Here is a 27751-nt window from a genome sequence, read left to right as displayed (position 1 = left end):
TAAGTATAGCAATAGATGTCACATCTCTTCTCTTGAAATGAGCATTTAATATATAAAAGCTTAGGCCACGATCCTTTAAAGATTTATACACATATTTAACTTCATGCCCTGTGAGTCTTTCCATTTAAGTCAATAGGACTACTCACACCATGTCAGATTAAAAGGTTAGGCATGTGTGTAAGTCTTCATCATTACTTTTTTCAGTTTCAGAATGTTGCTATTTCATTTATAGCATTAACATATCATACACAGCATGTGGTTTTATTACATTGTTTTGCCTTAAAATAGCATGTTAGTTCCTCCTCCATAATAGGTAAACTTTCACCGTTATCCTCAAACAAAACTTGGAGTTTTTCATATCTCAGAAGATTGGGTTAGACTACTGAGTTCCCCTAGCAGGTGAAACATGACAGGATTGTTTGTCAACTAAAATGCTATCATAATATTATATTCTTCATCCAAGTCTGGTCTATGCTTGTAGATGTCAGAATTTGTATCATGACTTCCAGTTCATTTTATGTTTTCATTAAAAGTTGCTTCTATTGTCTGAGAATTTACTCTTGTTAATTGCAACTACTTTATGACAGAATGAGACATACTACATATTTCACATTAACTGTTTTCTCTTTTCCATCTTAATTTTCTACACTAAGCATCTGTTATACCCAGAATTCAATATATTCCACAATGCTGCTGTGGATATTGCTCCAGAATCTCAGCTTTTTATCTTTTTTTCAAAATTGCTTCAAGCCCTTATGATTTCAGAGAGAATAGTGAAAAGCTTGATTTTCAAAGAGTAGCTGCTTAGCACTTTGTGAAAATCCGGTCCTTTACAGTGTCCCAAAATGGGCACCCAAATATTAAAATTTCAGCTGACTTAACTTCAACAAAGTCATACAAGATGTCAGTGGCAAAACTCCTCAGAACTTCTTGACTTTCAACCTGTGCCTGGTCCTCAAGTTTACAAACATAAGCAAGCTTTGGGTTCATTGTTCAGTGAAACATAAAACCAGTTGGTTACAAACCTTTTGCATAGTGCTGTTATTCAAATACTTCTTATATGCCTGCACTGGTTAGCAGTACAGCAACGTACACACCTGTGTGTGTGTGTGTGTGTGTGTGTGTATGTGTACCATTAATTTCCTTAAGTAAGTCTTGATGATGCCTGTTGGAAATAATTTCCCTAAAAAGTTTACTAAGGTTTACCACAACTCAGCTACCCACAAATATTCCTTTATTGGTTAAAGGCCACTTGATATTGATTACATCCAAAATACAAGCATATACACACTTATATTTTATATTCTAGACCGAATACAGTTATAAGCATTGGCCAAATACAACAAAATCAGGCTCAGGAGATACCTTCACATTATGGTGTGACTCCAGAAGGGTAAGGAACAGCTCTGACAAAGAAACTCCAAAAAACTTGCCCTTTATACACTATAATAAACAAGTGATGTCATGGCAGGTTATCAGACCTTAGCTAAAGCCGGATGAGGCAGTTTAGAGCTAAGCCCAGTTCTCTGCCCCAGTTAAAACAAGCAGTCCTAACTAACTACTGTACTAAGCATTTCTTTATCATAAATTAAACAAATCTATCTAACCAATTATTTACTGTGCCTGGAACCTATTAAACCATGTTTTCTTTATTTGTATTACTTCAACCCAAACCTTAAAGAAAATAATGCTGGTATTTCAAGGGACACTACAAATTTAATACAAACAACCCTTCTTTCTCATGATCTCCTTCTTTTTGATCATGTGCTTTGGGCCCATCACTCATGCTAACAACCAAACTCAATTTAAAACCATAGTTCACTCAGGCCCAGGAATATAGGCCTATATTTCTATAATGCTTTCCAGGAACAATAATAATTAATAAAATGCCTGGTTTAACTTTGTATTAAAAGGACACATAGAGTACTGAAGTGTCACCTAAAATGAGCACAAATGGATCAATTACTTACCTAAATTGAGCACTAAAACATTCAAAAATGTAAAAGAGTAGACAGGTACTATTAATTTTTACTATGTCTGTGAGCATTAATATTTACCTTAAATACGCTGATTAAATCTTTGTGGGGTTTTTTATTTAACAGAAGCTAAATTTGTCCAGCTCATCTGAAGGTAGCACAGTTGATATTGGACATCCTGAAGAAGAGCAACATGAAGCTGAACCTGAAGAAGCTGCTGAGCCAGAGGCCTGTTTTACAGAAGGTGAGTGAAGCAAAATATAATCTGTACTGTTAAAAATATAAAGTAAAATGAAATATTTACTTACACTGTCTAATAATATTTATGGCTTGAAATATTTGCTATTTTGTCAAACTTTAACACTAAATAATCATGAATTTTAGCAATGGTATGTTCAGTACATAATATACACTGAAGATAATACTGCTGATGTGGCTTTATAATGGCTTTATAGTGGCTTTCAGTTAACAAAAAATTGGGGAAAATTATATCATATAAGCAAATTGCCATTATTCCCAAAAACAGAAGAAATCTGTTTATTTTTCTGAGGGTTCTGAATTAGCTCCAACTAGTGTAGTATTTAAAAATTGAAAACTGTCACTGGTAAATAAAAACTGCACAAAACTCCATCTTGGTTTAAATGCTGGCTAAGCCTTTATTTAAGCAAATTGTCAAAAGGAGAAGAAATTCTCTTCACCTGCTACCTGGCAGAAAAAACAGTCCAATGTGGTCCCCCGTTCCACTCATTGGCCTTTCATGCCCAACTCCACTGGACACTTTATGGGCCTTGAACTAAATAGTGTTATGAACTGGGTGCAACCTTGTTAAGGGCAGAGTCAAAACTTTGTTCAAACTGATGTGTGAAACACAGTCTTCATTTAAGATAATTGTAAGAAACAGTTAAGGGGATGCACCTAAAACAAGGCCTAAGAGACTCTGCCCAGAAGCTAGCACTATATGGGTGGAGGATTCTGCTGAGTATTGTGATTAGGGATGCAGACGGGGCAGGGAGATCTAGATGTGAGAGAATGCACACAACCTGAGAACAGACAAGAAAAGACAAAGGAAGAGACAAAAATCAAGAAAGCCAAGCAATAGCCTGCAAGACTAGAGAGAGCGCTTTTTGGATCTCTTGGCTAACGAGCTATAAACTAAGAAACTATTCCTTTTGTTATTGGTTCCTTCCATATTCAGAGAAAAAAAGACTTTATATGTTCCTTGTAAATAAACAAGATTGCATCAGAAAGAATACCAGACACTATTTCTGCTTCCAACTGGAACATCCCCCAGGTTCTGAAATTTGACAAGCCACTCAAGTCAAAAAGAGGCCACAATTGGATATAGACTCTTAAATACAAATTCACCATTAAACTCTTTCCTTGTGAGAAAACTGGGTCCCAGGCAAGAGGTACCATCAGTTTATGCATAGTGATAAGCTTCTCTCTTCAACCTGACTTCACCAGGATTCCTTTACTTCTTGGCACTCTGCTCCAATTTAGAGTAAGCTTCTAGGCAAAAATGCATCATAACTGCAAAGAACTCTTGTCAAAGGTGGAAAATTAGTGGCTAGCTCATATCTCAGGGACTACAGACGTTACATCACTGACAGGACACATTACCTTAAGTTGTTATTGGCACTGAGTAGAGGACAACCATTCCTGCACCAGCTCACCACAGCCTGGTCCATCATGGAGGGGAGCTCTGATACTTCCTGAGGAATCCTATTTTTTGTGTGCCCTCAAAGTTGCTAAAAGGTTTTGGATCACCAGACGAGTGAAGATTAATGGAATCCATTTAGTGCTTTCTGGTTCAGCCCATTGTGTGATTACTGGGTAAAAATCAACACTCACATAAGGGGATGCAACTCCATTGCAGTCAGTTGAGTTGTACCTATCCGTGTCATCATTTGGCCCATTTTAGTTTTAAAAGCTGACAGTTGTAAAATTTCCAGGCCAGAAAGATTAATGAATAAGAGGAGAAAATCTGGAAACTCAGTGGGAGTTGCATGTGCTCAGCAGCACTGAGAATAAGGCCTTACCTGTCTAAAGTTGGGTACCCATAATACAGAAGTCACTTCTGAAAATCTAAGACTAAATTTCTTACACAAGATCACATAGCAAATCAGTGGCAGTGTTTAGACTAGACCTTCTACCCTTATTTTTGATTTTCACTCCTGTGGTTTAACCACAAAAAATATTCACTCCCACCTTTAAATAAAACCGTCTATGCTAATCTTCATCAAAATTCATAAAATTAAGATAATTTTCTAGACGGTACAGTTACATTTCATAGATACACATAATCTTAGATACATAACCTAAGGCATTTTATATTTGATGGTTACATTTGATCTTATGAGCTCTTCTATAATAAAGGATAATGCTTTCAAAGGTTTTTCAGTTGCTGTTCATTGTAGCTTTGACAAGAAGTAGCTAGTCATGCAAAATGCCTGCAGAGCAATCCATTTTCTTTTTTTTCTGCTTTAAGTATAGGATTCCTCTCAGATGAAGTGATGTACAAGAGAAAAAAACAAAAAAAAAGATGTTATCACAGTAGGTTACAAGAAATTATCTGCACCGTAAAAGGATTTTTTTCACAACTGATTAATGTTTTCCCTGTAAAACATACTTTTCTAAGAACATAAACAGAACTATAAGGATTGTGAACACATTTTAAACACTTTATTCAACTTTTAAAATATGTGAGTGAGTTTAATGCTTGTGAAAATGAGGGACTAACAGGGCCTACTTAATCCAGGACAAATAGTTGATGTGCAAGATTTAGTGACATAGCTCTTACTCTGTACTTCATTCCTAATTTGTAATTCCCTGCTTATACCAGTCAATGGGCTCTCTTTGGAAGAGAGGTAGCAGTACTGCCAAATTGAAAGGCAACTTTGTGACATATACAAATAGGGTGAAACTGCCAAATATAATTAATTTGTTGAATAAATAACTGTGCAGATATTGTTGGAAGTTTGTAGGTTTTTATTTTTCTAGCAACTTGATGATTTTATGGTTATTTGGCCAAATTAGGGGCCCAACCTTCTACCCTTATGCACACTGTAATAGTACCTTATTGGAATCTGTAACATTGATTTCAGTGAAACTTCTCATGTAGTAAGGTATCTCTTAGCATGATTAAGGTGGCAGAATCTGGCCCTAACTTGGTAATCTTGAATCATATTGCACATGTATGGAATTAATTATGCATTTCTGAATTCTGTTTATGAATTTTAGTCAAGAGTTTTTTTTAAAGTTATGGCAAAGAGGAGATAAACCTCCATCCTCCCTACACTCCATTTCAGGGAGTAGGCATTTTTTATTTGGATCATTTGCAATAAACACCACACGTATACAGTTATTATCTGATTTAAGAACTTTTCATGGATTTTTTAAAAAGAAATTCAGTTCCTGAATTCAGTATTGAAATGTGGTGGGTTTGTACAGGATTTTACCATCAATAGACTTTTTTCAAATCTTTTCTTACAAACTGCAGAAACCGTAGTCTTGATTTAGAGACCAGAGGATGAAAGTTGTTATGGCCCTAATTCAGGAAAGTTGTCATTTCCTTCTTTACAGAATCTCTAAAATCAATCTTTTTTCTTCTTTTCATCAGCACCACTAAAATCCTTGTCTATTCCCTGCTAATTTCTTACCTCAACTACTGCAAACTTTTCTTTGGCCTCTCTGTATCCTAGCTAGTCTTACTAGATTGTGCTCAAAATACATTCTGTTCCACCTCTCTGACTATCCTCTTCCACTCCTTTTACTGCTTTCTCTCTGTTTTTTTTCCAGTTCAGACTTGTCATCTTCAAGGCACTGAACAAATCCGTCCCTGCCTACATCTTTGCTTTAATTTCCTCCTAATCCTCCTCCCACTATGTAAAGGTCTCTTAAGGCAACATATGAAAGTACCATTTTTATCTTTCTTCCACTTTCATCACTGTAACTTCTTCCATGCCATCTCATATACCTGGAACTCCTCTGCTTCTTCTTGTAAGCTGCTCATCGTCCCTGTCTTCTTTTAGTCCTTCCTTAAAATGAACTTCCTCCGGTACCTTATCAGAATTAACTCCCCAGACCACGTTGTGAGCTCTTCAGGGCATGGATCATGTCTTACATTTATCCCTAATCCTCACTAGGACATCTAGGTGCTACTGGAATGTAAAAATGTATTACAATAACTTATGTCCACACATAAGTACATTAAAAAAATATAAACCTGCTTGAAGTTTGACTGTATATTTGTACTAACTGTATGTAATTTGGCTTCTAAATTATTTCTGGGAGGGACCATGTCTTCATCTGTTTGTATAGTACTGAGCACAGTCAGCTCTCAGCAAACTAGAAATACTTTCCCATTCTTTCATTTGATTTTAAATACCAATTGTCTTATTAACTGCATTTGATTTTACTGCTTGAAAAATGGGCTTTGAATGTGTACTTATCAGAGTTTAGATTTTCTTATAGCCATAAAGTACATGGAAATATAATGGCTGTACCACTAGTCAAATAAATAATCAGACATTATCTCCTTAAGCATCAATTCTCTATTTTGCCTTCTCAAAATGTATGTTGCTTTTCAGGCTGTGTACGGAGGTTCAAGTGCTGTCAAGTCAGCGTAGAAGAAGGGAGAGGAAAAGAATGGTGGAATCTTAGGAAAACCTGCTTCAAGATAGTTGAACACAACTGGTTTGAGACTTTCATTGTCTTTATGATTCTCCTTAGTAGTGGTGCTCTGGTGAGTGAAACCTGAAATAAGTGTAATATTTCTGTGGGAAAATATTTTAAAATGTGGTTTATCAAACACAGTTTTTAGCATATTTTCCCCTGCAGTTAAAAAACCAAATGTGTTATCTTTAAACAGTGAGAGCCAAATGATGGTCACTCTAGTGTTAATACTTTGAATGTGAAAAGGGGGCAAAAGGAATCCTCTTTCCACAGAATAGCCAAATAGGCACAGTCATCATTCAGTGTTTGGACTAGGGAATTCAAGGAGGTATTACTGAGACAGGTGGGCTGGCGGACCATCGGGTTGCAATATATGGAAAAAGAGAAACATAATTAATGTATGATTTATTTGGGCTTGTTTCACCCCCAGTTTGTATCATCATCTACCAGTGTAACTCAGGGGTGTTTGTTGCAGAAAATCTGCCTCCACGTGGTACAAAGTGAGTGCAACTCTCTGCTCTTCTTGGAAAATCCAAGCTAGCCCGTACAGTCTAAGCATCCTCCTTACTTCTCCCATACACATACATCTTAATACTGTGGTGATATCAGTCAATGTGGATCTTTTCTAATTACTGCCTTCTAAGAACAAGAATTCTCATGAGTGCTTTTTTCTCCAAAGGAATCATAGACTCCCATTCATGTAGACTGAATAGCCACAGGAATGTCTCTAAAAATACAAACTACCAAACACCTTGTGAAAACTTACCAAATAAGTGAGAACAAAATAAAGAGAAAATGTCATTAATATAAAATAGTAACAATAAAAGAAGCACGCTGCAAAAATGCCATAAAAATATCCTGAATGCTCCTCATAAGTAAGGGGGAGCAGAAAAGCTGAATTTCTGTAAAACCAAATCTGGATCCATATTCACTTGAGGAGTCTAAACAGTCATGCTTTGCAATATATTTGGCCAGTCATTTAGATACAGTTCTCTAAAGCATGTTATTTGTTATGTTGGTTTCAAATAAAACAAAATCCAAGGCTTTTGTCTGGAATGAACTAAAGCCTATAAATACCATCCAGCTTTTGTTTTATTTAATACCAATATAGCAATTTAATAAACAATTTTATACTGAACATGATATAAAAAAGTGGTATTTTTGCCTCTAGGACTTGATTAAAAGCACATTGAAGTCAATAGAAAGGCTTCTATTTACTTCAGTGTGAGTTTTGGATCAGTCTCCTAATGAATGGAGAAAGGAGGTCTCTGGGAAGAACTTGAAAGAGAAGGACATGTTGGCAGGATGACTGGCTAAGATGAATTTCCATCACCATGTTTGGAAAAAATTCACATAATTTCACATAGTACTGTCACCTTATGCTTGTGAAACTTACTGAAGTATGAATCACTCACAAACCACCTAAATTATTTATTTTCAGAAAATGATCCAGGGGGTAGGGTGCCAGTCAGAGACTTAGGAGACCTGGGTTGAATTTCTTGCTCTGCCACAACTTTCTTTGTGACTGTGGCCAAGTCACTTAAAGTATGTCTACATAGCAACTAGACACCTGTGGCTGATCCATGCAAGTTGACTCAGGCTTGCAGGGGTCAGGCTGTGGGGCTGTTTCATTGCTATGTAGACTTCCAGACTCAGGCTGGAGCCCGAGCTCTGGGACCCTTCTACCTTGCAGGATCCTAGAGTCCAGGCTTGCCTAACACCCATGAGCATTAGATGCTCATAATGCTTTTGAAAAACCCACTACATGCTAAATATCTTTAAAAATCTAGCCCATAGTCTTTTTGCATCTTCGTTTCCCCATCTGGAAAATGGGGATAATAGATAATAATACTTCCCTACCTCATAGGGGTATTGTGAAGATAAATTCATTAATGATCGTGAGGCAATCAGACACTATAGTAATCAGGCCCATATAAATACCATAGATAAATCAATCAACAGATAAGAATAAAACCTAATAGGCTGCATTCTATATGATTTACTTATGGACAAATACAGTTCCACAGTTAACTCAGTACACAACCCTGTTTTTAATCTGAGAAAGAAAAGTAGGAGAAAGCTCAGGCCCCCCGACTTTGTTTTTAGGGTGAGAATATTTCAGTTTTTTTTATTTTCTTTATCTTTGCAACCTAAACTACACACTATAACATTACTGAACACTAAACACATTTGAATATTTTTGTTTTTAGGCTTTTGAAGACATATATATAGAGCAGCGCAAGACTATCAAGACCATGCTGGAATATGCTGACAAGGTTTTCACTTACATCTTCATTCTGGAAATGCTGCTCAAGTGGGTGGCATATGGCTATCAAACATACTTCACTAATGCTTGGTGCTGGCTGGACTTCCTAATTGTTGATGTATGTGATATATTTTCTAAGTATTCTTTTATATTTCTTTTACTGTCTCCTTTTTATAGAACTCATTAACATAATATTTATACTCTTGATATTAGCCATGCCAAAATAATTTATATTTAATAAGCAAAGTATTGTAGGCAAAAATTCTTTAAAAGTCACGTAGGAACTCAAGATTTGACCAGAATCCTGTAGTTCTTCAAATGCTGTCCATATATATTCCAATGCCGGTGCATGTGTGTTCCATGTGACCAAGATTGGAATCAGCTGGCCAGTAATGTCAGTTGGGACTGTGCATGCACCCCAAGGGCTGGTCTACACTACCGCTTAAGTCGATGTAATGTACGTCATTCAGGGGTGTGAAAAAAACACTTCCCCCAAGCATTGTATGTTACATTGACCTAAGCATTATCCACACCACACTATGTCAGTGGGAGATGCTCTCCCGCTGACATAGTTTCTGCCTCTTGTGGAGGTGGAGTAATTATGCCAACTGGACAGTGCTCTTCCGCCAGTACAGCGCATCTTCAAAAGACACGCTACAGTGGTGCAGCTGCATCTGTGCAGCTTTGCCGATGTAGTGCGGTAGGGTAGACTTGCCCTAAATGGCTTTGTGCATCTCACCAATGGCATAAAAGATGAAGCAGCAGCTTCTGTCACTCAGTTACTTTTTACTGCCCGTGGCTGCAGAATAGAACTCCACAGTGTCCACAAACTCTTGCACCTTTTTCCTAAAATTTTGTGTAAATATTTGTATATGATGGAGTGTGTAGGTTTAATGTGCTAGGATAGCTTGCCCATTGGTAATTTTTTCATAGTGAGCTATTTTGTTTTATTTTTGACAAGAGAAGAATTTTCTCAGTACCATGACTTAGCCATGTCTGAGCCTAAATTCCCAGGATTTAAGAGCTATCCCTCAGAATGATGACTGCACTAAATGCCTTTTCTACCTCAGGAAAAGTCATGTCCCCAGTAAATGCTCTATTTGTAAGTCCTATTCCAAAGGTACTCAGGAGGGAAAAGAAGAGCACCTTAAGCAATTCTTGTTAGAACTGCTTCATGCAGGTAGTTTAGACCATTGTGGGTCAGCAGCTGTCTCCTGAACCCCATCTTCTAAGACTGCCATGACTACTGATAGAGGTAGGACTGAGTGATCCTCAGAGAAAAAAGGAGCATTGCTTCTCTGGAAACATAAGGACTTATCCACATTGGAAATCCCAGCAAAAATAAATCACCTCCTCACTTCCATTTAAGAGGGTCTTCATAACCCGAATCATGTACTGGAGCACTGAGGGAACACAGTACAGCATCCTTGGCACAGCCTCAGCCTCAAAGATCACTTTGGCATCAATCCCTTTGGCATCAGTTTTTACAGTACTGCTCATCTTGATGCTGGCTAGTTTGGGACTATTCATTTTGGCACCATCCACCCCAGTGACGCCCACTTCCACACCAAGGTTTATGGCATCATCATTCTCTGTACTAGATCTTTGCTGTACCAGAAGATCTGGAAATGATGGAGGAGACTGAGGAATTAATTCAGGGAAATCCATGGCCAGTATTATACAGAAGTTCAGAATAGATTATCATAGTGGTTCTTTTACAATGTGTGAATCTGTGGCATGTCTACGCTGTCCTGTTTTCAGTGTCCATGTGGGGGAGTTTGGTGCACACTGCTATTCACACTCTCTTAGTCCAAATTGAAGGGCAGTGTAGACATGCCCTATGGGTCTCCACTGATTTCTGTCATGCTGAATATTCCCCCCATGAAACTAACTGACTACTATTGTGGTACCAAGTACCTCTGCAGCACCAGCTAACGCTGTGCTGTGATGCATTCAGGTATCCCAGATAGGGTAGCCCCTCTTCTGGATAAGAAATGTTCCTTCTCCTTGTGTGATTCCCAACAAAAATGGTGATGGATCCCTGATATATTCCACAAGAGCCCCTTATGAAAGAGGATTGAGAGCTTCCTACATAACCCAGTCATATTGGGGTTATCTAAACAGGCATATGTCTTAGCACCCTCCTCCCTAGCCCCCCAGGCCCTTATCTATATAATAATCCTGGCCCTATTGGACCCTTTGGGGTTCATACCATATGAGACAACCTTCATCGGTACAGCTTCCTAGGGTGACAACCTCCTGCCCTGCGTCCCCCAGATACTTGTCTCAGGTGGCAATTCATTAGGCTGAATCACTAGAACTGTCTTATGAGAAGCATGCTCAAATGGAGAAACAAACCATACCAGCTGCTATATCTTCCTCATCCCTGGATGAGGCAGTTGTTCCATCTGTACAGTACTATGTCACCTAGATGAGTACAGGAACTTTCAGGAGTTGCTCAGATGTATAGCTGTTCCTCTAGAAATCCCAGTGATGATGGTAGAGGAGAGTTCCAAAGACATTTAAACATACTCCATACCTCTTTACGTGGTTGTCTGGCATTACCTATTAATGAAACCTTATTAGAGTCAGTAAAGCTTATCTGGTGGACCCTAGCATCAGTAACACAGACCTTTAAGGAGACAGGTAAGAGGTACCAGGTCCCATTCACCAGCTTTGAGTAACCTGTTCACTCATCCAATATTTGGTTCTTATGGCAGACCCTCCATATTCGGTGTTCCATAGGGACATGGTTACCCTTAGGTCACATCCCAACTTCTTATCTAAGGTAGCAACAGTCTTTCACATGAACCAAATGATCCATTTACCAGTTTTCATCCCAAAACCACATTCTAATCAGGAATAGGCCAGACAAGACACTCTGGATGTCCTTAGGGCATTATCAGTCTAACTGCATAGAACCAAGCCATTTCGAGTTTCCCCAAGACTCTTTGTTGCATTGCAGACAGATTGAAGGCCCAGGCCATATCAACCCAGAGACTTTCTAAATGATGTCTTCCTGCCTTAAATCCTGTTATGAGATATCCAGTTTAGATACCCGCAGTGTATCCTCCTTCCTTATATCGCATCATTGCTTGTGAGTCACCAAGAATAGAATATATATGCACAAACACTCAAAGAAAAAGAAACAGTTACTTACCTTACACTAACGGTGGTTCTTTGAGGTATGCTGTCAATATGTATTCCATAACCCACCTTCCTTCCATACTACCATGGAGTCCTTTAACCTCTGGATTCTGTACTGGTGAAGGAACAGAATGGTGGTTGGGGCTGTTTCCCTTGTATGCCCTCAGCACAGGACATGAGAACACTCACAGTGAATGTACAGCCCCAGGACACTGCTGGGCAAAAGATTCTGATCTCAAACACGAGGGAAGAATGTGCAAGTAGACTAGCATATATATGGACAACATGCCTTGAAGAGCCACAGCTAATGTAAGGTTAGGTAAGTAACCAGTTATTCTTATTATTTAGTTGTATTTTGCTTCTGTCTTTATACTTTTTCCTACGTTGTGATGTTTTGTAAGTTGATTGGCTAGAATTTGCATTTGTTGTTATTAATATTTTAATAAGATTTCAACTTGTATTTGATATAGTTGCTGTTACATGAACATTTAATAGCATCAGTTTATTCTGAGTGCAAACTAATGATTCAGTCATCTATAATGTATATACATCACAGGGGAAGGGAAAATGCAGTCTGAAATGCTCTTTAACACACCTTCTGACCATTGAGTAGCATCAAAACCTTTAGATGATGATAGCACATCCACCAAATTCCAAGGGCTGTGAAGTAATTGCTTAGGATGTGCACAGCTGCTAAGTTGATTGGGCATGCAGTTACAACATATGAAGGAGCTACATCTTACAATGTAATAGATTGTGAAATCCTAGATCTCCTCTTGAATTTGTCCAAAATCCTTTATTAGTGCTGTGGGAAAATGAAAGCCTTCTTGATGCACTCTTTACTCAGATTTAAATGAGATACTGGAGAACACTGAAGCCATATTGCTGCAATATAGAAGGAAATATTCTACCTCCCACCCTGTTTTTGTAATTTTTTTGAACCTGCACAACGTGATATATTTTTAATAAAGTTGATTATGGTCATTGTGGGTGAAGACCTAGCTCCATTGAAGTAAATGGGCGTTCTGCACTGACTTCAGTGGAACAGAACAGAAAAGATGTTAACATGCCCTCCTAAAAATAAAAACATTCAATATCTGAGCTTCCATTGCACAAGTGCCAGCATGTAGCTACAGAGCGGCTATGTAGGGAACAAAGACTACACCTGTAGTACAGGTGCAGCAACTTCAATAAGCCCTTCAGTCCAAATCCATCATTGAACTCATGATGTCTGTGTTTGAAATTAGGCAAGATGAGTTTACTCTTCCCTTCAAGGGTTGGCTAACTTTTCCAGTCCTGCTGTGCTATGCTGTGTTATGCTATGATGGGATCATGGTACAGGAGAGATCAATCCTTTATTTATTGATCCTGTGTTATTTACAGCATTAAATATTAATAGGTTAATTTAATACATTGAAGTACACGAGCCCTCATCCTGCAAGCATATATGTTGCAATTACTCATGAACTAGTGGCCCTCCAATTATGCTGTTTTAGGGCATTGTCACCTACAATTGTCACACACACACACAGTTCAGAAAAAAAAATTAGATTGAAAACATATTGTATGTGGGGTACACATGTACTCCAAATGTGTTGCACTGTTATCCTAGGTTTTTAGTTCTATGTACACGTTTGCGTCTAGTGAGAGTATCTTGTATTCTAATAGTGGTAAGTATGTCTTCCTCGCTAAACAAGCTCAGATTTTTTTTACATAAATTTAATTTGCATATGCTAACTGATGATGCGTTTTGGGGATAATATTGTACTCCATGAGCATATGTGTAACGATAACTCATGAACTAGTGACCTTCTAACTAGGCTGTTTTAGGACCATGCATATGCTAATTGATGATGCCTTGCGGTGACGGTGGTAGCTGCATACAGTCATACTAAGATATAAGGTACTTCAAGGATATTGGTTCCTTCAAATCTGGGCTTGTTAGGTATTCTTAACAGAGTGGACTGATGCTGGATATCTTTGCTTAACACTCATAAGAGGATTTTCTGTCTAGTTATTGTGCTCCAAATACTGCAGACTCAGGAGACTCTTAAGGGGATTTTTTGTGTTGCACAATTCAAGGTGGTGAACAAATGGGCACAATATTCTATTTCTGGCCTTATAAAAATGATTTGTGATGATAGTGACTTTGTGCCAGATTGTGTTGAGAGTTGCTCTGAGAAGGAAGACTATGTATCTGTTGATTGTTTATCAAGTTTGTCTTCAGACAATGAGGAGCTTTTATCCGGGCAAGAATGAATATCTAGAACCATGAGCACGGGCTAACAGGACACATGCCTGGAAAGGGGTATGGCAGAAGGGGATACAGGAATAAAATACTATTTCAATACCATTCCCAAAACTCCTACCTCAGAACCACTGCACTGATTATGTGCAGGCGGGAGATTGTAGCGATGTGGGACTCACCTGCTAGTCTCTGCCTTGCCTACCTATGTGCTGCCTCCTGCAACCCAAGTGCCCCATTGGCCTTACCCTAGGCCTGCAGCCTGAGGCTTTCCTAGGCCGGAGCTCCCCAGCTCCCTTGGCCTTTCCCCAGCCCTGCTCCACTCTAGGTACTTGGTTAAGCTCCCTGCAGCCAGGCCCTCCTCTCTCTGAACACAAAGAGAGATTGTTTGCTTGAGCTCCTGGCTCAAGCCTTTATAGGGCCATCTGGGCCCTGATTGGGGCATGGCCCCAGCTGAGCCTGCTTCCCATTCAGCCTGGGCTGTTCTCCCAGCCCTCCAGCCCTCTTCCAGGGCTGGTTTTAACCCTGTCAGGGCTGGAGCGGGTAACCACCCTGCTACAGAGATCAAGCCCACTATTCAGCTTTGTAGCTACTGAAAACACACAAACAGTTAAACAGTTTTCTTTAGTGTATTTAAACTCTTGCTGTATCTGCCACAGGCCCCCCAGCATGACCTTGAAATCAATTAAGATGTTTTGATTTCAGAAATGTTGGTAAACATTTTACCAATAAGCTTTCCCAGCCTTATACATTGTTCACGACCAGGGGCAGTGTGTGATGAAAAGTTTGCATTTGATTCTGCAGCCGCATAAAAAAGATCTGACAATCTAGTGGTCAATTTCAAAAGAGAGTTAAAAAGTTCATCTACATCATTATTCTGGGGAAACTGACCAGGCCTTGATTCGGGCAACCTCCACATCAGTCTTTGTATAAGAGTTAGAACAAAGACCCGAAGGGCTCAGACCATATGGTGGTCATGAATCTCCAGTTCCTTACAAGATAGTATCTGACCCTCCACAAATCCATCCTCTTTGCTACAAAGGGGGATATCAAATCTATAATTTTAGTGTGAGTGAGGGGATGGATGGGAGCACTTATGGTGGAGGCAGAAGCACCACGTCACCAAGATTTGTGGGTTTACTGATGGGTTTTAACCATTGCTAGTAAATTTAGGTAATTCAGCCCAGCTCCTTCTTCCCTCAGCCCACTCTTTCAGACTATAACCTTTTGCTATGATCTTATCCTAGGCACTTCAAATCTCCGCCCCAAAATGTTCCCCAATCAGTTCATATCTTCCAGTCAAGAACAAACAAATCTACCATTGCCATCGCAGGCACCCAGCATTGTAAAATGGGACCACGATTGCCCCCATGGGGGCCGCACCCCACTCACCTGGTGCTCACTGCCTCCTACTGCCTCCAGCACTTCAGAGGGCCTGTTACATGCACCCAGTAGCACCACAGGAACCAGTCCTCAACAATCTGCCACTGCTCACGGCTGGTGGCTCCTCTCTCTCACTGCCATACTAGGCAAGTGGCAGGCTCCCCGCACAGGACCAGGACTCTGCACTGCTCCCTGGACTCTCTCCCAGTGCTGCCTCCACCTCAGTATTGCAGACTCTGTCAGTCAGAACATAATTTCCGTCTCCTCTCCCAGGGCTTGGGAGTGCAAGCTGGGCAAGGCTACTACGGACAACTCTAAAGCATTGGAAGATAAAACCAGATTTTCAACATATGTAATAAAGATCTCTTTCCTCAATCTGTTGCTTTACTGGACTTCTTTAAATAATTATTATTTCTGAGAGCTTTATATCATCGTTGTTCAAGTACTCTTTTAGCATCTCTTCGCTCTACTTTAGAACATGTTAAGCCATGATCATGTCAACCTATAGAGCATGGAAAGTGAGCAAGTCAGGGAGAATGAATGGTCAGTGAAAAGAAGTGAATCAGCTGTGGGACTGATCTTTCATACTAATTTACAGAGGCTCATTCTTGCTTCATCAGCTGTTGATCAATAATATTGTAAATTCTGAACAGATTTCTATCATTTCTCTATTGACTGTGGCTCACAAATACAATCAAATGGCCATTATCAATACTATAATGGCTCTAAGAATGTTATCAAAATTCTAATGTGTAAGAGTAAGATCAGTATCTAGACTGACACAGTGTAGATTCACTTTAATTTCCTCTGTAGGGTTTTTTTGTGTGTGAGAATTTTTGTTTTCCTTCAAATTTTAGTGTATCACAAACAAGATATGGGAATACAAAATATATATGCTTCCTTGTATCAGCCAGTATTGATCAATGCGTATCTTATGGCATTATTCCCCTATTTCTCCTTTAATTCCTTTACTGCTACTCCTTCCTTTTTCTCCTACTTCTTTCCTTAATTGAAAAGATTTTCTCCAGGCTACAGAAGTATTTCTGAAGAAAGATTTCTGAAGAAAGTGCTCCAACTTAGATTCTACTTGAGAAAGCTGTAACACACATCTATGGGATATGTACAAATGAGTAATTTTTGGTTTTTTGTTTTTTATGTAGGTCTCCTTGGTTAGCTTAACAGCGAATGCATTAGGTTACTCGGAACTTGGTGCCATTAAGTCCCTTAGGACACTAAGAGCTTTGAGACCTCTGAGAGCCTTGTCGCGATTTGAAGGGATGAGGGTAAGACAAAATGAAAGAACCTGAAATAATGCATGCCTAAAAAGAAACAATGCATGCAGAATAAGGAATGACAAATCCATGCAGAAAGGCTGTACTATCCTCTTATCTACTGAGTATCTAAAAGATAAGCAAAAGTCTTTATCAGCTCACCTAAATCCATATGCAATATCATACTTTAGTTGTGTTCATTCCAGTTACTTTACTTTCTAGCCAATCTCAGGAGTTTTTCTTTAAGGATCCAGAAATAATCAGAGAAATAAATATATTAACTCTTAACGGATTTTCTAAAAATGAGTTCAAGATGAGCGGATTTTGTACAATTTGGTGCTGATAAACATACCACAAGGTTTCTACAAGAATCTGATTCAGCACCAGTTTAAAAAAGTACCTTCCTTGTTACAAATTCAGATCTTTGTATTTTCATTAAAAATAAAGCTCCAAATTCAGCTTTGTTGTAACTCTGTTGAAGTTCACTCGATCACACCAGCGTTGAATTTGGCTCAGTTAGTAGTTTTACATCTATTTCTGTCAGTGGCTGACAGACACATGAGAAAAAATATGAATTATTTTTCTGGATTATTTTTCTTGATTAGATAATAATTTATTGTAAAATAATTATTCTACTGACTCCAGGAAAAATCCAGTTATTCAGTACTACACACAAATTATATTTAGTTCCTATTTTGAGTAAGTTAGAATCACTGTTCTCCATCTCACACAAGAAATGGTCTCTTTTTACTTAGTGTTTCCTTTGTCTACTATTTTCTATTACTTGCAGCTGCTGAATACAAACTAGCCCAATGTGCATGTCATTGAAATCTATTTAATTTTAAGAGAATGATTTTTCCACTTCATGGAAACATAAGAGGAAGCAGCTTTCTGATAATGTTAAAACCAGATCTAATCTAATAAAATAGACAGTTTGCAATGTACTGTCTAAATTATATTTAGATATACGGTAACTCCACACTAGTATCATGAAATCAAATTCAGATTGTTAGAATTGAGGTCCTCAAATTGTATCCATCACATTAAATATCTTTACTTCAGACTTCACAAGAAAAAATTATTAACTAAAACATGACTAGATTCATGAATTTCAGTTTCAGGTGACCATGTCTTAATTTAGCAAAGTCCTTAAAATTATAAATTTGTGAATTGATAAATTAGCAAAATGTAATAGGCTAAGAGCTGGGTCAAGTACTGCAGTGTTTCTTTTGTCTGCTTGCAGGAAATAGTAAATTTGGGGGGAGAAATTAAACCTCTTTGCTTTCTTGCATTGCTTATACCTACAATGAGCTGTGGCAAAACTAGCTGATTTTTGATTCAGCAAATGTCTTTTTAGTTTTAAGATTTTTCACCACCTTCAAAAAGATGCAGAGTATTTTCTGGAAAGGAATGAAATTTATTCCACAAAGCCTCTGTAAATAAGAGACTGTTAAATTCTCAAAAATCTGGAGTCAGGTTCTCAGCTGGTGTAAATTGGTGTGGTCCATTGATTTTAGTGGAACTCTGCCAATTTAAAGAAAAATCTGATATCAGCAATCTAGTTTAGATGTCCTGTTTTCTGTTTTAGTGAATTGGGGGAGAGTGAAAATTTCAACAAAAAGTGCTTTTTCAACCTTTTACCAAGTCAGTAAAATCCGAATGAATCTAATCCGTGGTGTTGGTTCTAATGTATACGTATCACTGTTCACTAATATTTTTATATTATATGGTTATAGATTAACTTGGTTATTCTATGTTGCAAATATTATTCCTTGTGCAGAGGCCTGGCACAAGGCCTATGAGCCATTTAGGTAAATATAGGTATTAAGTGTTCCATGCACAGGAATGAGTTTCGCCAGAATAAGAACATCTGAAATAGGATTCTGTTGTTGCATTGTATTCTGAGAAGTGTTTAATACTTCAAAACAATGAAATTCAAAAAAAACCTAACTCCACCCAGATGCTGGAAGGCAAAGTAAAGAATTGCTTTCATTTAAATTAAATCTCAGTCACAGATTTAGGGTTATGTTCACATCTCAATGCATGTAGATTAATGATGATAACTACCTGCAAACGAAGATTTGAATATACCCATTGCTTTTATGTTAAGCTTTTTATTACTCTTTGTAACATAATGCTCTTGCATTAGTTCTGAATTTGTATGCTATTTTAGATGTAGAAAATCAAATATACGTTGCTTTGTCTAATTGGTTTAGGTAATAATAACGCATGTGTTTGTAGCTTCAGTGAATAAAGCATGTTGTGCTGTGCTTGATTTCTGCATTAGAAAAGTAGAAGCAGGCAGAAGACAATTTTTAAAAATTATCCACATTGCACTTTCAGTTTTGCATGTTTTATGCACATTTCTGGCTGATGGCTTTAAACATTTACTGTATTTCAAATTTCCAGTCCAATTTCTCAACATGTAAAATTAAATAACAGTAATTGATGTCTTAAATATACTTCTAAAATTCAATAGATATTTCTGAGATTCCCTTACCAGGGAAATGATGTTGAGGCTTGAACACCTTATTTTTCAAGAGCACTCTAGACTTAAAAGAAAATTGACAGTATCACATACTGCTAAGTTATAAAGCGTAACACCAAGTGTTTCGGTCATTACAGATACCTAATTAATAATAAACTATATATTTCTATTTCATATAGGATAATCTTTCTTCAACTTGGATGGGGTGGAGCGCTGGTTCCTCCCCTCAACCCTTTATTATGGGTACTGTATTCTCCCCTTTGCTACCCTTAATCCTTTCACTATGTCCAATTACTACATGGAGTGGGGCCAGAGGGGAGTGTTCTAATTTGAGTGTCCCAATAACATTATTATAGTTGATACGTCCATTCTACACTCCTGTTTTTAATTGCTTTGACCTTTCCCAAAAAATACCTTTGGAACCGAAATTTTTCATGTTTGATCTCAGCATAGAAATACATTTCTGTGGAAACCTTCGTGAAAATCAGTTTTACTATATTGCGTTATCAGAGCTAGTGTTGCAGGAGGAAAGTTTCTCAGTGCTTAAGACATTTTTAGATGCTCTTTTTTTCACTTGGCTCTATCACAAACGGGTTTGAGTTAAACTTCTAATCTATCATCTATGTAGTCCTGAAAGAAGATGTGTGCTTTGCATTGTTTGAAGATATTTGGTCTGCAGTTATGAACATTTTAAAGTGGTATGCAGAGCGTGCACTGTATATTACTTTATTTACAGTCAGCACACACAGTGCTATGAATTGAATATTCACAGGAATAGATAATTGTATAGTCAGTCTCTATATGTTATTTAATTTCATGTTTGCTGGAGTTTTTTAAAATGCATACACTGAAAAAACTGGATCAGTTTACTGAAAGAACTCATCATAAGCACACAGATCACATTTCTAAAACTGAGACATCACATTTCTTTCTTTAAACATAACTCATAAAATCATCTTACCCTTCATAGAACAGAAGAGATAAAGGGGGGAAAAACAAGATAGAAAGTATGATGGGAAGAATTAGGTCCTCTGATGAGATATTGCCAATAGGTCCTGAGGTATTTTCAAACTTATCCTTATCTTCTACAATCTGGAATTTTTCTTATAGAAGCCCGTCTCTGTTAGAGATGGAAGTTTTCCTTATTCATATGAAGATATTCTTAGCAGTTAAAATGCCAATAACAATCTTATATAATTTTGTCTTTTGTTAATCCTTGAAGTTTAGAAACATTACACAGGAGGCACATCACTGGTTAAAAATATGCATTCATTGTCATATCCTTTCAAAACACAATTACTTGAATACAGCTCTAGAACACAAGTGTGAGATCACCAGATGGATGAGAACATCACTGGAATAGCCCAGAGTCTTCCAGGTTTAATCAGTTTACTTTTGATGGTTCCAGTGTGAATGATGCATCAAGCTAAACTGCATTAGCTTTAACTGAGTATTTTTGTCACCTTCGAGGTCTTTGTATTCTAAGTTTGAACAGTTGTATAAGTTTCCCCTTCCATTTAGATTATGAATTTGTTGGATATCTGTCTATCTATAATATGTTGTTGATCAGACCGTTATATCATTGGGGGGGTTTTCTTTGAGAAATCTGATCTTATTTACCAACCCAGATTTCTAAACAGTCAACCAGGACCCCCGCATCTTAGGAACCAACTCTGCAATTACAAAAATGTACAAAAATTAACTCTGTCAAGATTCTGTCTGTAAGTCTTCAAAAATCATAAAATGAATATAGGAGTAGTCTGTGATCATTCTCATAGCAGCCAGTAATTCTAGTTGACTTTACAATTAGAAGAATGGCTTATAACTCTCTGAAGAAATAACTTACCTAGCTGAATTTTCTCATGTTTCTTATCAGGTTTTTTGTTTGATTGGATTTTAACGAAAATTCATTCAGTCATTTTTGAGGATCATAAATTGAAATAAGCATGGTTTTTATTAAATACTTATTGAAATACAGTGTATGTTTTCTTTTTACCCTAATTTTAAAAAAAAGCAAATAAATTAAGATCAATAAAGCTATATTATTGTAATAGTAAGATTGTATTTTCACAAAAATTAGGAAATTCTGAGATATGGTTTCCCGCATCAACTAGTTATTTTGTTTCCTTTTCCATGTGCATTTACAATAGTGTCTTTCATTACATTATCATATAACTTCAGTCAATTTGACATACTGGTTGGCAGATAGTGTATAGTGTAGGAAAGGATGTAAAAGAAACATTTTTTCTATATTATTCCTTCAAAAAGACTTAATCATGTAATGAGTATGTGTTAAAAAGCAGGGTTAAGGTTGCTGTGGAAACTGTAGGTTCTTATTAAATCAAACATCTTAGTAAAATTCAAAAAGAGATTAGCAAATTATATGAATAAAAATAGCAGCTGCACTAGCTAAATTAAATATTTACAAGAGCCATCAGTTCTCATACTTTAAGGCATAAACTGACCACCAGTTGGGATTAGGTAGAAATTTTTCCCACAGTAAGGTATTGTGCAATATCTTGTGCATTTGTGGGATTTTTTAAGTGTTTTGCGTTTCTCTGAAGGTATTAGATACAGGTCACTGCCAGAGGCACAATTCTAGAATACATAGTCCATTATTCCGGTCCAATGGCATAACAGTTTAGCAAAAATAAAAATGATTATACTGTTTTTGAGGAAGGAGCCATTTTCCCTTTCTCTGAGACTTCTTTTTCTAGCTTCAACCTTGAGCATCACTGTTATACACATTAACACTCTGCTTTTCATCTCCCTCAGCTCATTGTCTGGTTCTTCTGTCTCCCATATATCTGCCTGTCTTCTCTTTGTTGGCTCTTAATTACCCCTAAAATTTTCTAATACTGAATGTTTTAAACTCGGAGTTCCTACTTCTAGGTAATAAACTTTGTCTCATGTCTCTGGCTCTGCTAATACTGCCCTTAACGCAATGCTAGTTTTACTCCAGAAGCAGAAAATCTTGTTATAAATCTTCATTTGAAACCCCAAACTTTCTGTTCCCTAACACATTTTTGTCTATGTATCTTCTTATTTCACCTCTGAAACATTGACAGGATTCATTCTTACCTTGATTGCTTTTTTGAAGTTTTTGCTCATATCTTAATCATATCCTGTCTCGACTCTTGCATTGTCTTCTTACTCCCTTCCTATATTTTGCACTTCAGGGAATCCAGGACCAGGTATGGAAGGATTTGCTAAAATGAAAGTTCATCTCCACTTTTGACCATGCATCAAATTGTCCTGAGCATTTTTCAGACTATGGTTTATTTTAAATTTTAGCTATATAATTGTAGTTCAAATAGTCCATTAAGATCAGAGTACATTCACTTGGCATCAAAGTAAAATTATATAGCAAAATGAGTTCATGAGAACATTAAAGGGAAACAAGGAACTCTCCAGTTCTTATATCATAGTGATATAGCTTACCTTATGGGATATGAATTGTTTAAAGGTGGATTCCACCAGATACCTATAATTATTTTCTTTAAAAAAAAAAAGTAGTATGTGTATGATGGTTGCCTGATTGACAGACTGGCAGACTAAAACCAGCCATTCATCCACAAATGAAGTGTAGTGTGAACCCTGGCAAGACAGTAGTCCACACACTGGCCCCTAGTGGGCCTCAGCTCTCCTTTGGAGGGAACTACATCTAACAGAGAGAGGGGAGATTGATCTTCATGCCCATTATATCCTTAGTTTATGCTGGGACCACCAAAATCATCCTGCACTGTGCAGCTTGGCTTTTTTTGGTTTGGAGTCTGATTTAATTAATTAATCTTGCTAATTTTGGTGGGTGTGGGCACTCAATCCACTGCTGTTGAAACTCCCCTCCAGAATATCCCCTGTCAGAGCATCACAGAGTGCACTCTATGCCTGGGAAACTCTAGGAGTTCCTCAGTACATTCAGCACTCCGAGTCTCTAGCAGAGAAACCCCAGAACAAACCAAATTCGAAACAAGCACCTATAGGTTAAACAGCACAAAGATGTTGATACAAAGACCACAGAGAGCTATTTTCTGAAGAATTATCCAGCCAGATAGTAGCAGGGCACAGAGCACAGGCACACAGACACAACTATCATGATTACTGCCACTGGGAGAGAAATAAGAGAAATTATTACAAGAAGTTCTTCAGGAGGTAGAGGTGGAGGGCTACTAAGCTGCTACCTCCCCCCACTCCCCCGCCCATCACTTTCCAACCAGATTATATTTTTTCCTCCTGGAACTATTTCATTTTCATTTTCTGTCACCTCCAACTTCAGTTTATAACTGCTCTCTTGATATTAAAAACTTTCCATAAACAGAGAATCAGAAATGTAGGACTGGGAGGAACCTCAAGAGATCATGTAATTCATACCCTCATGCTGAGGCAGGACCAAGTATACCTAGATCATCCTTGACAGGTGTTTGTCTAACCTTTTCTTAAAAACTACCCATTCCAATACTTACTTGTCTTTATAGTTAGAAAGTTTTTCCTAATATCTTACCTAAATATCATCTGACATATCATTTATCTACCTACTCTCCTACCCATTCCACTCCACTCAGTAGGAAAATTATATAATTGCCTATGTGCTTTTTGAAGAACATGGATTGGCAGCTGAAAAAAAGCAACACATCCATCTCCCTCTCTCTCCCCCTTTATTTTTTAAGTCCCATTGTAGGATAAAAATGTGGTAGGTTGGATTGCCAGATAAGTTCTATATTTGGGGCGGGGGGGGGAAGTAGTTGAAAATAAGATAAACTTTCTTAGTAGTAATTCTTCTTCTGTGAAAATATCTTCTCACAGCGTGCTCACTCCAAGTTGGTATCATGTTTTCAGAGTGAGACAGGGTGGAAGGCTTCCAACTTTAAAGGTTTGGGGGCTTTCTTCAATAGTGAAAGTTCAGTGTGAGACTCCTACCTTATTCGTCAGGTGTCAGTAGCTGAGAAGATCTCAGTTCCAAGAACACTTTTTTCCTGTTCTCAAATTGTCTAGGAAGCACTCTAATGGAAGAGGGAAGGATAGTTCAGTGGTTTGAGCATTGGCCTCCTAAACCCAGGGTTGTGAGCGCAGTCCTTGAGGGGGACACTTAGGGATCTGGGGCAAAATCAGTATTTGGTCCTGCTAGTGAAGGCAAGGGGCTGGACTCAATGACCTTTCAGGGTCCCTTCCAGTTCTATGAGATAGGTATATCTCCATATTTAAATTGATAGCATGGGCCAGGCAGTCACCACTGACACTGAAAAAAAATTTATGTTAGAATTATGATGCACTGGATCCTGTCTTGGGTCAAGAAGGCTTTGAACTGAATCCACCAGGGCTCCCTTGTACTCCATTTGTCTGTAGGGGATAAAATAGTACTTTGTGTAGTTTATTTTGAATTCCAGTGCTGTAATTCCAGCACCTTTTTGGCAACACAACTGATTCTTAGGCCAGTTTTATTGTGCTGTCTTTGGTCAACCAATTGTCCAAAAAGCAGGCTATGTGCACTACTAACCTATATAGGTAGGACAGAACCACTGCCAAGTAACACTTGTTGATTCCAGCTCAAAAAAGAAAGATACAAAATTAGTATTGCAGTGCTGTTCTCATATTACATCTAAGTTACCTTTGATGCAGGGGAAGTCTCCTTATGTGCATGTGGTTACCAAAGCTCATCTGATTTTCTAGGCAGTAGGAAGGGTCTGTAATAAAACTCCTTCCTTCTTTTGCCTGGTGGCACTGATTTGACTTTGCCACGAGGAATTAGATTTTGTGCTATATATTATCCTGGAGCATTCTTAAGGGCAGAGGGAAATTCTGGGGCTATGAGATTTGGTTTTCAGAAATCTCTCCACCCAATAATGCTTCAAGTCCCATATATCAGTGTGATCAGAGACTATCAGGAGTAAAATACCCGAAGTTTCCCTTCAACAGAAAGATGATGGGAAGTTAGTTGTAGTAGCAAACTTGCTACAAGGCTCTGGTTTTGAATGGTTTTGCATCCCTGCCCATTCTAGCTAATAGGCATTGATGGACCTACGCTCCTTGAACTTATCTAGTTCTTTTTTGAATCCTGTTAGTCTTGGCCTTCAGACCATCCTCTGGCAAAGAGATCCACAGGTTGACTGCCTTTTGTTTATTTTAAACCTGTTGCCTATTAATTTCATTTGGTGACCCCTAGTTCTTGTGTTACGAGAAGGAGTAAATAACACTTCCTTATTTATTTATTTACTCCACTCCAGTCATTATTTTATCTATCTATATGACCTCTATCATATCCCCACTAGTCATCTCTTTCCAAGCTGAAAAGTCCAAGTCTTATTAATCTCTCCTCATATGAAAGTTGTTCCATACCCCTGATCATTTTTGTTGCCCTTTTCTGTACCTTTTCCAATTCCGATATATCTTTTTTGAGATGGGGAAACCACATCTTCATGCAGTATTCAAGATGAGGGCGTACCATGGATTTATATAGAGGCAATATAATATTTTCTGTCTTATTATCTATCCCTTTCCTAATGATTCCCAACATTGTCAACATTTTTGACTGCCACTGCACATTGAGTGGATGTTTTCAGAGAAGTAGCCACAAATGACTCCAAGATCTCTTTCTTGAGTGGTAACAACTAATTTAGAACCCATAATTTTATCTATATAGTTGGGATTTTGTTTTCCAGTGTGCATTATTTTGCATTTATCAACATTGAATTTCATCTGCCATTTTGTTGCCCAGTCACCCAGTTTTGTGAGATTCCATGCATCAGAAGAAGTGGGTTTTTTACCCACAAAAGCTTATGCCCATATAAATCTGTTAGTCTTTAAGGTGCCACCGGACTCTTCATTGTTTTTGTGGCTACAGACTAACACAGCTACCCCTCTGATACCTGAGATCCCTTTGTAACTCTTCACAGTCTGCTTTGGACTTAACTATCTTGAGTAGTTTTCTATCATCTGCAAATTTTGCCACCTCACTGTTTACCCATTTTTCCAGATCATTTATGAATATGTTGAATAGTACTGGTTCCTGTACAAACTTCTGGGGGCCACCAGTATTTACCTCTCTCTGTTCTGAAAACTGACCATTTATTTGTTTCCTATCTTTTAGCCCTTTGTTTCCTATCTTTTAACCAGTTACTGATCCAGGAGAGGACATTCCCTCTTTTCCCGTGAGAGCTTACTTTGCTTAAGAGCTTTTGGTGAAGGACCTTGTAAAAGGCTTTCTGAAAATTAAAATACTCTATATCCACTTGATCACCCTTGTCCATATGTTTGTTGACTTTCTCAAAGAATTCTAGTAGATTGGTGAGGCATGACTTTCCTTTACAAAAACCATGTTGACTCTTCCCCAACAAATTGTATTAATCTATGTGTCTAGTAATTCTATTCTTTACTATAGTTTCAACCAATTTGCCTAGTACTGAAGTTAGGCTTACTGCCTATAATAGCCAGGATCGCCTCTGGAGCCTTTCTAAAGAATTGGTGTCACATTAGCTATCCACCAGTCATCTGGTACAGAAGTTGATTTAAAAGATAGGTTACATACCACAGTTAGTAGTGCTGCAGTTTCACATTTGAGTTCCTTCAGAACTCTTGGGTGAATACCATCTGGTCCTGGTGACTTATTACTGTTTAATTTATCAGTTTGTTCCAAAACCGCCTTTAGTGACATCTCAGTCTGGGATAGTTCCTAAGATTTGTCACTTGAAAAGAATGGCTCAGGTCTGGGAATCTTCCTAACATCCTCAGCTGTGCAGACTGATGGAATGAATTCATTTAGTTTCTCCGCAATGGCCTTATGTACTTCTGTAGCCTTTGAAAAATATTTTTTGTGTGTGTGTTTGGAAAAAGTGTACGAAGAGGTTGAGGGAAGTATCCTACAACTGCTTCTCCTGTTGCTGCTAAATGCATTGAACAGGAAAACACTTGAAAGCCAGTTGTTGATTATAAAGGATGGGTATAGAACATATGCTTTTTTCTTTTTGTGGTAGGAGAAGCAAGATGATGTCACCCAAAGGATATAATGGGGCTTGAGCTTTCTTCCACGATTCAGCCTGACCTTTAGTTAGGTAGGTTTGGTCATCTACAGCTCTCCAAGTGACAGCTGTAGATTGGTAAATCTTTAAAAAACAATAAAAAGGTTGCAGTATCAAAGGTTTCTTTGGTACAATTCTGTCAGTTCAGCTCTTCCTTTCTCTGGCCATAGCCTCACTCTCTCATGTGAGGAGTAGAAAAAGCAGCCACAGGTGTCCTCAGGTAAGGTGTATTTTTTCTCTACCAAGGACATAGTGATAGAGAAAAGAGGCATTTTCCACACCTTGATCA

At 37.9% G+C, this 27751-nt stretch overlaps 1 protein-coding gene across 1 annotated transcript in view; it reads left to right on the top strand.

Moving 5' to 3' along the window:
- Positions 1–27751, top strand: part of LOC123378538 (sodium channel protein type 1 subunit alpha) — a 120091-nt gene that overhangs the window by 64991 nt on the left and 27349 nt on the right. The window contains exons 17-20 of the mRNA XM_045032476.1: positions 2103–2220; positions 6566–6720; positions 8861–9034; positions 16852–16974. Coding sequence (XP_044888411.1) covers positions 2103–2220; positions 6566–6720; positions 8861–9034; positions 16852–16974 — 570 coding nt within the window. The remainder of the gene's footprint in view (positions 1–2102; positions 2221–6565; positions 6721–8860; positions 9035–16851; positions 16975–27751) is intronic.

The sequence above is a fragment of the Mauremys mutica genome, chromosome 10, assembly GCF_020497125.1.
Source record: "Mauremys mutica isolate MM-2020 ecotype Southern chromosome 10, ASM2049712v1, whole genome shotgun sequence".
Lineage (NCBI taxonomy): Eukaryota > Metazoa > Chordata > Testudines > Geoemydidae > Mauremys > Mauremys mutica.
The sequence above is the reverse complement of the archived record's forward strand: the minus strand, read 5'-3'. Positions and strand labels throughout refer to the sequence as shown.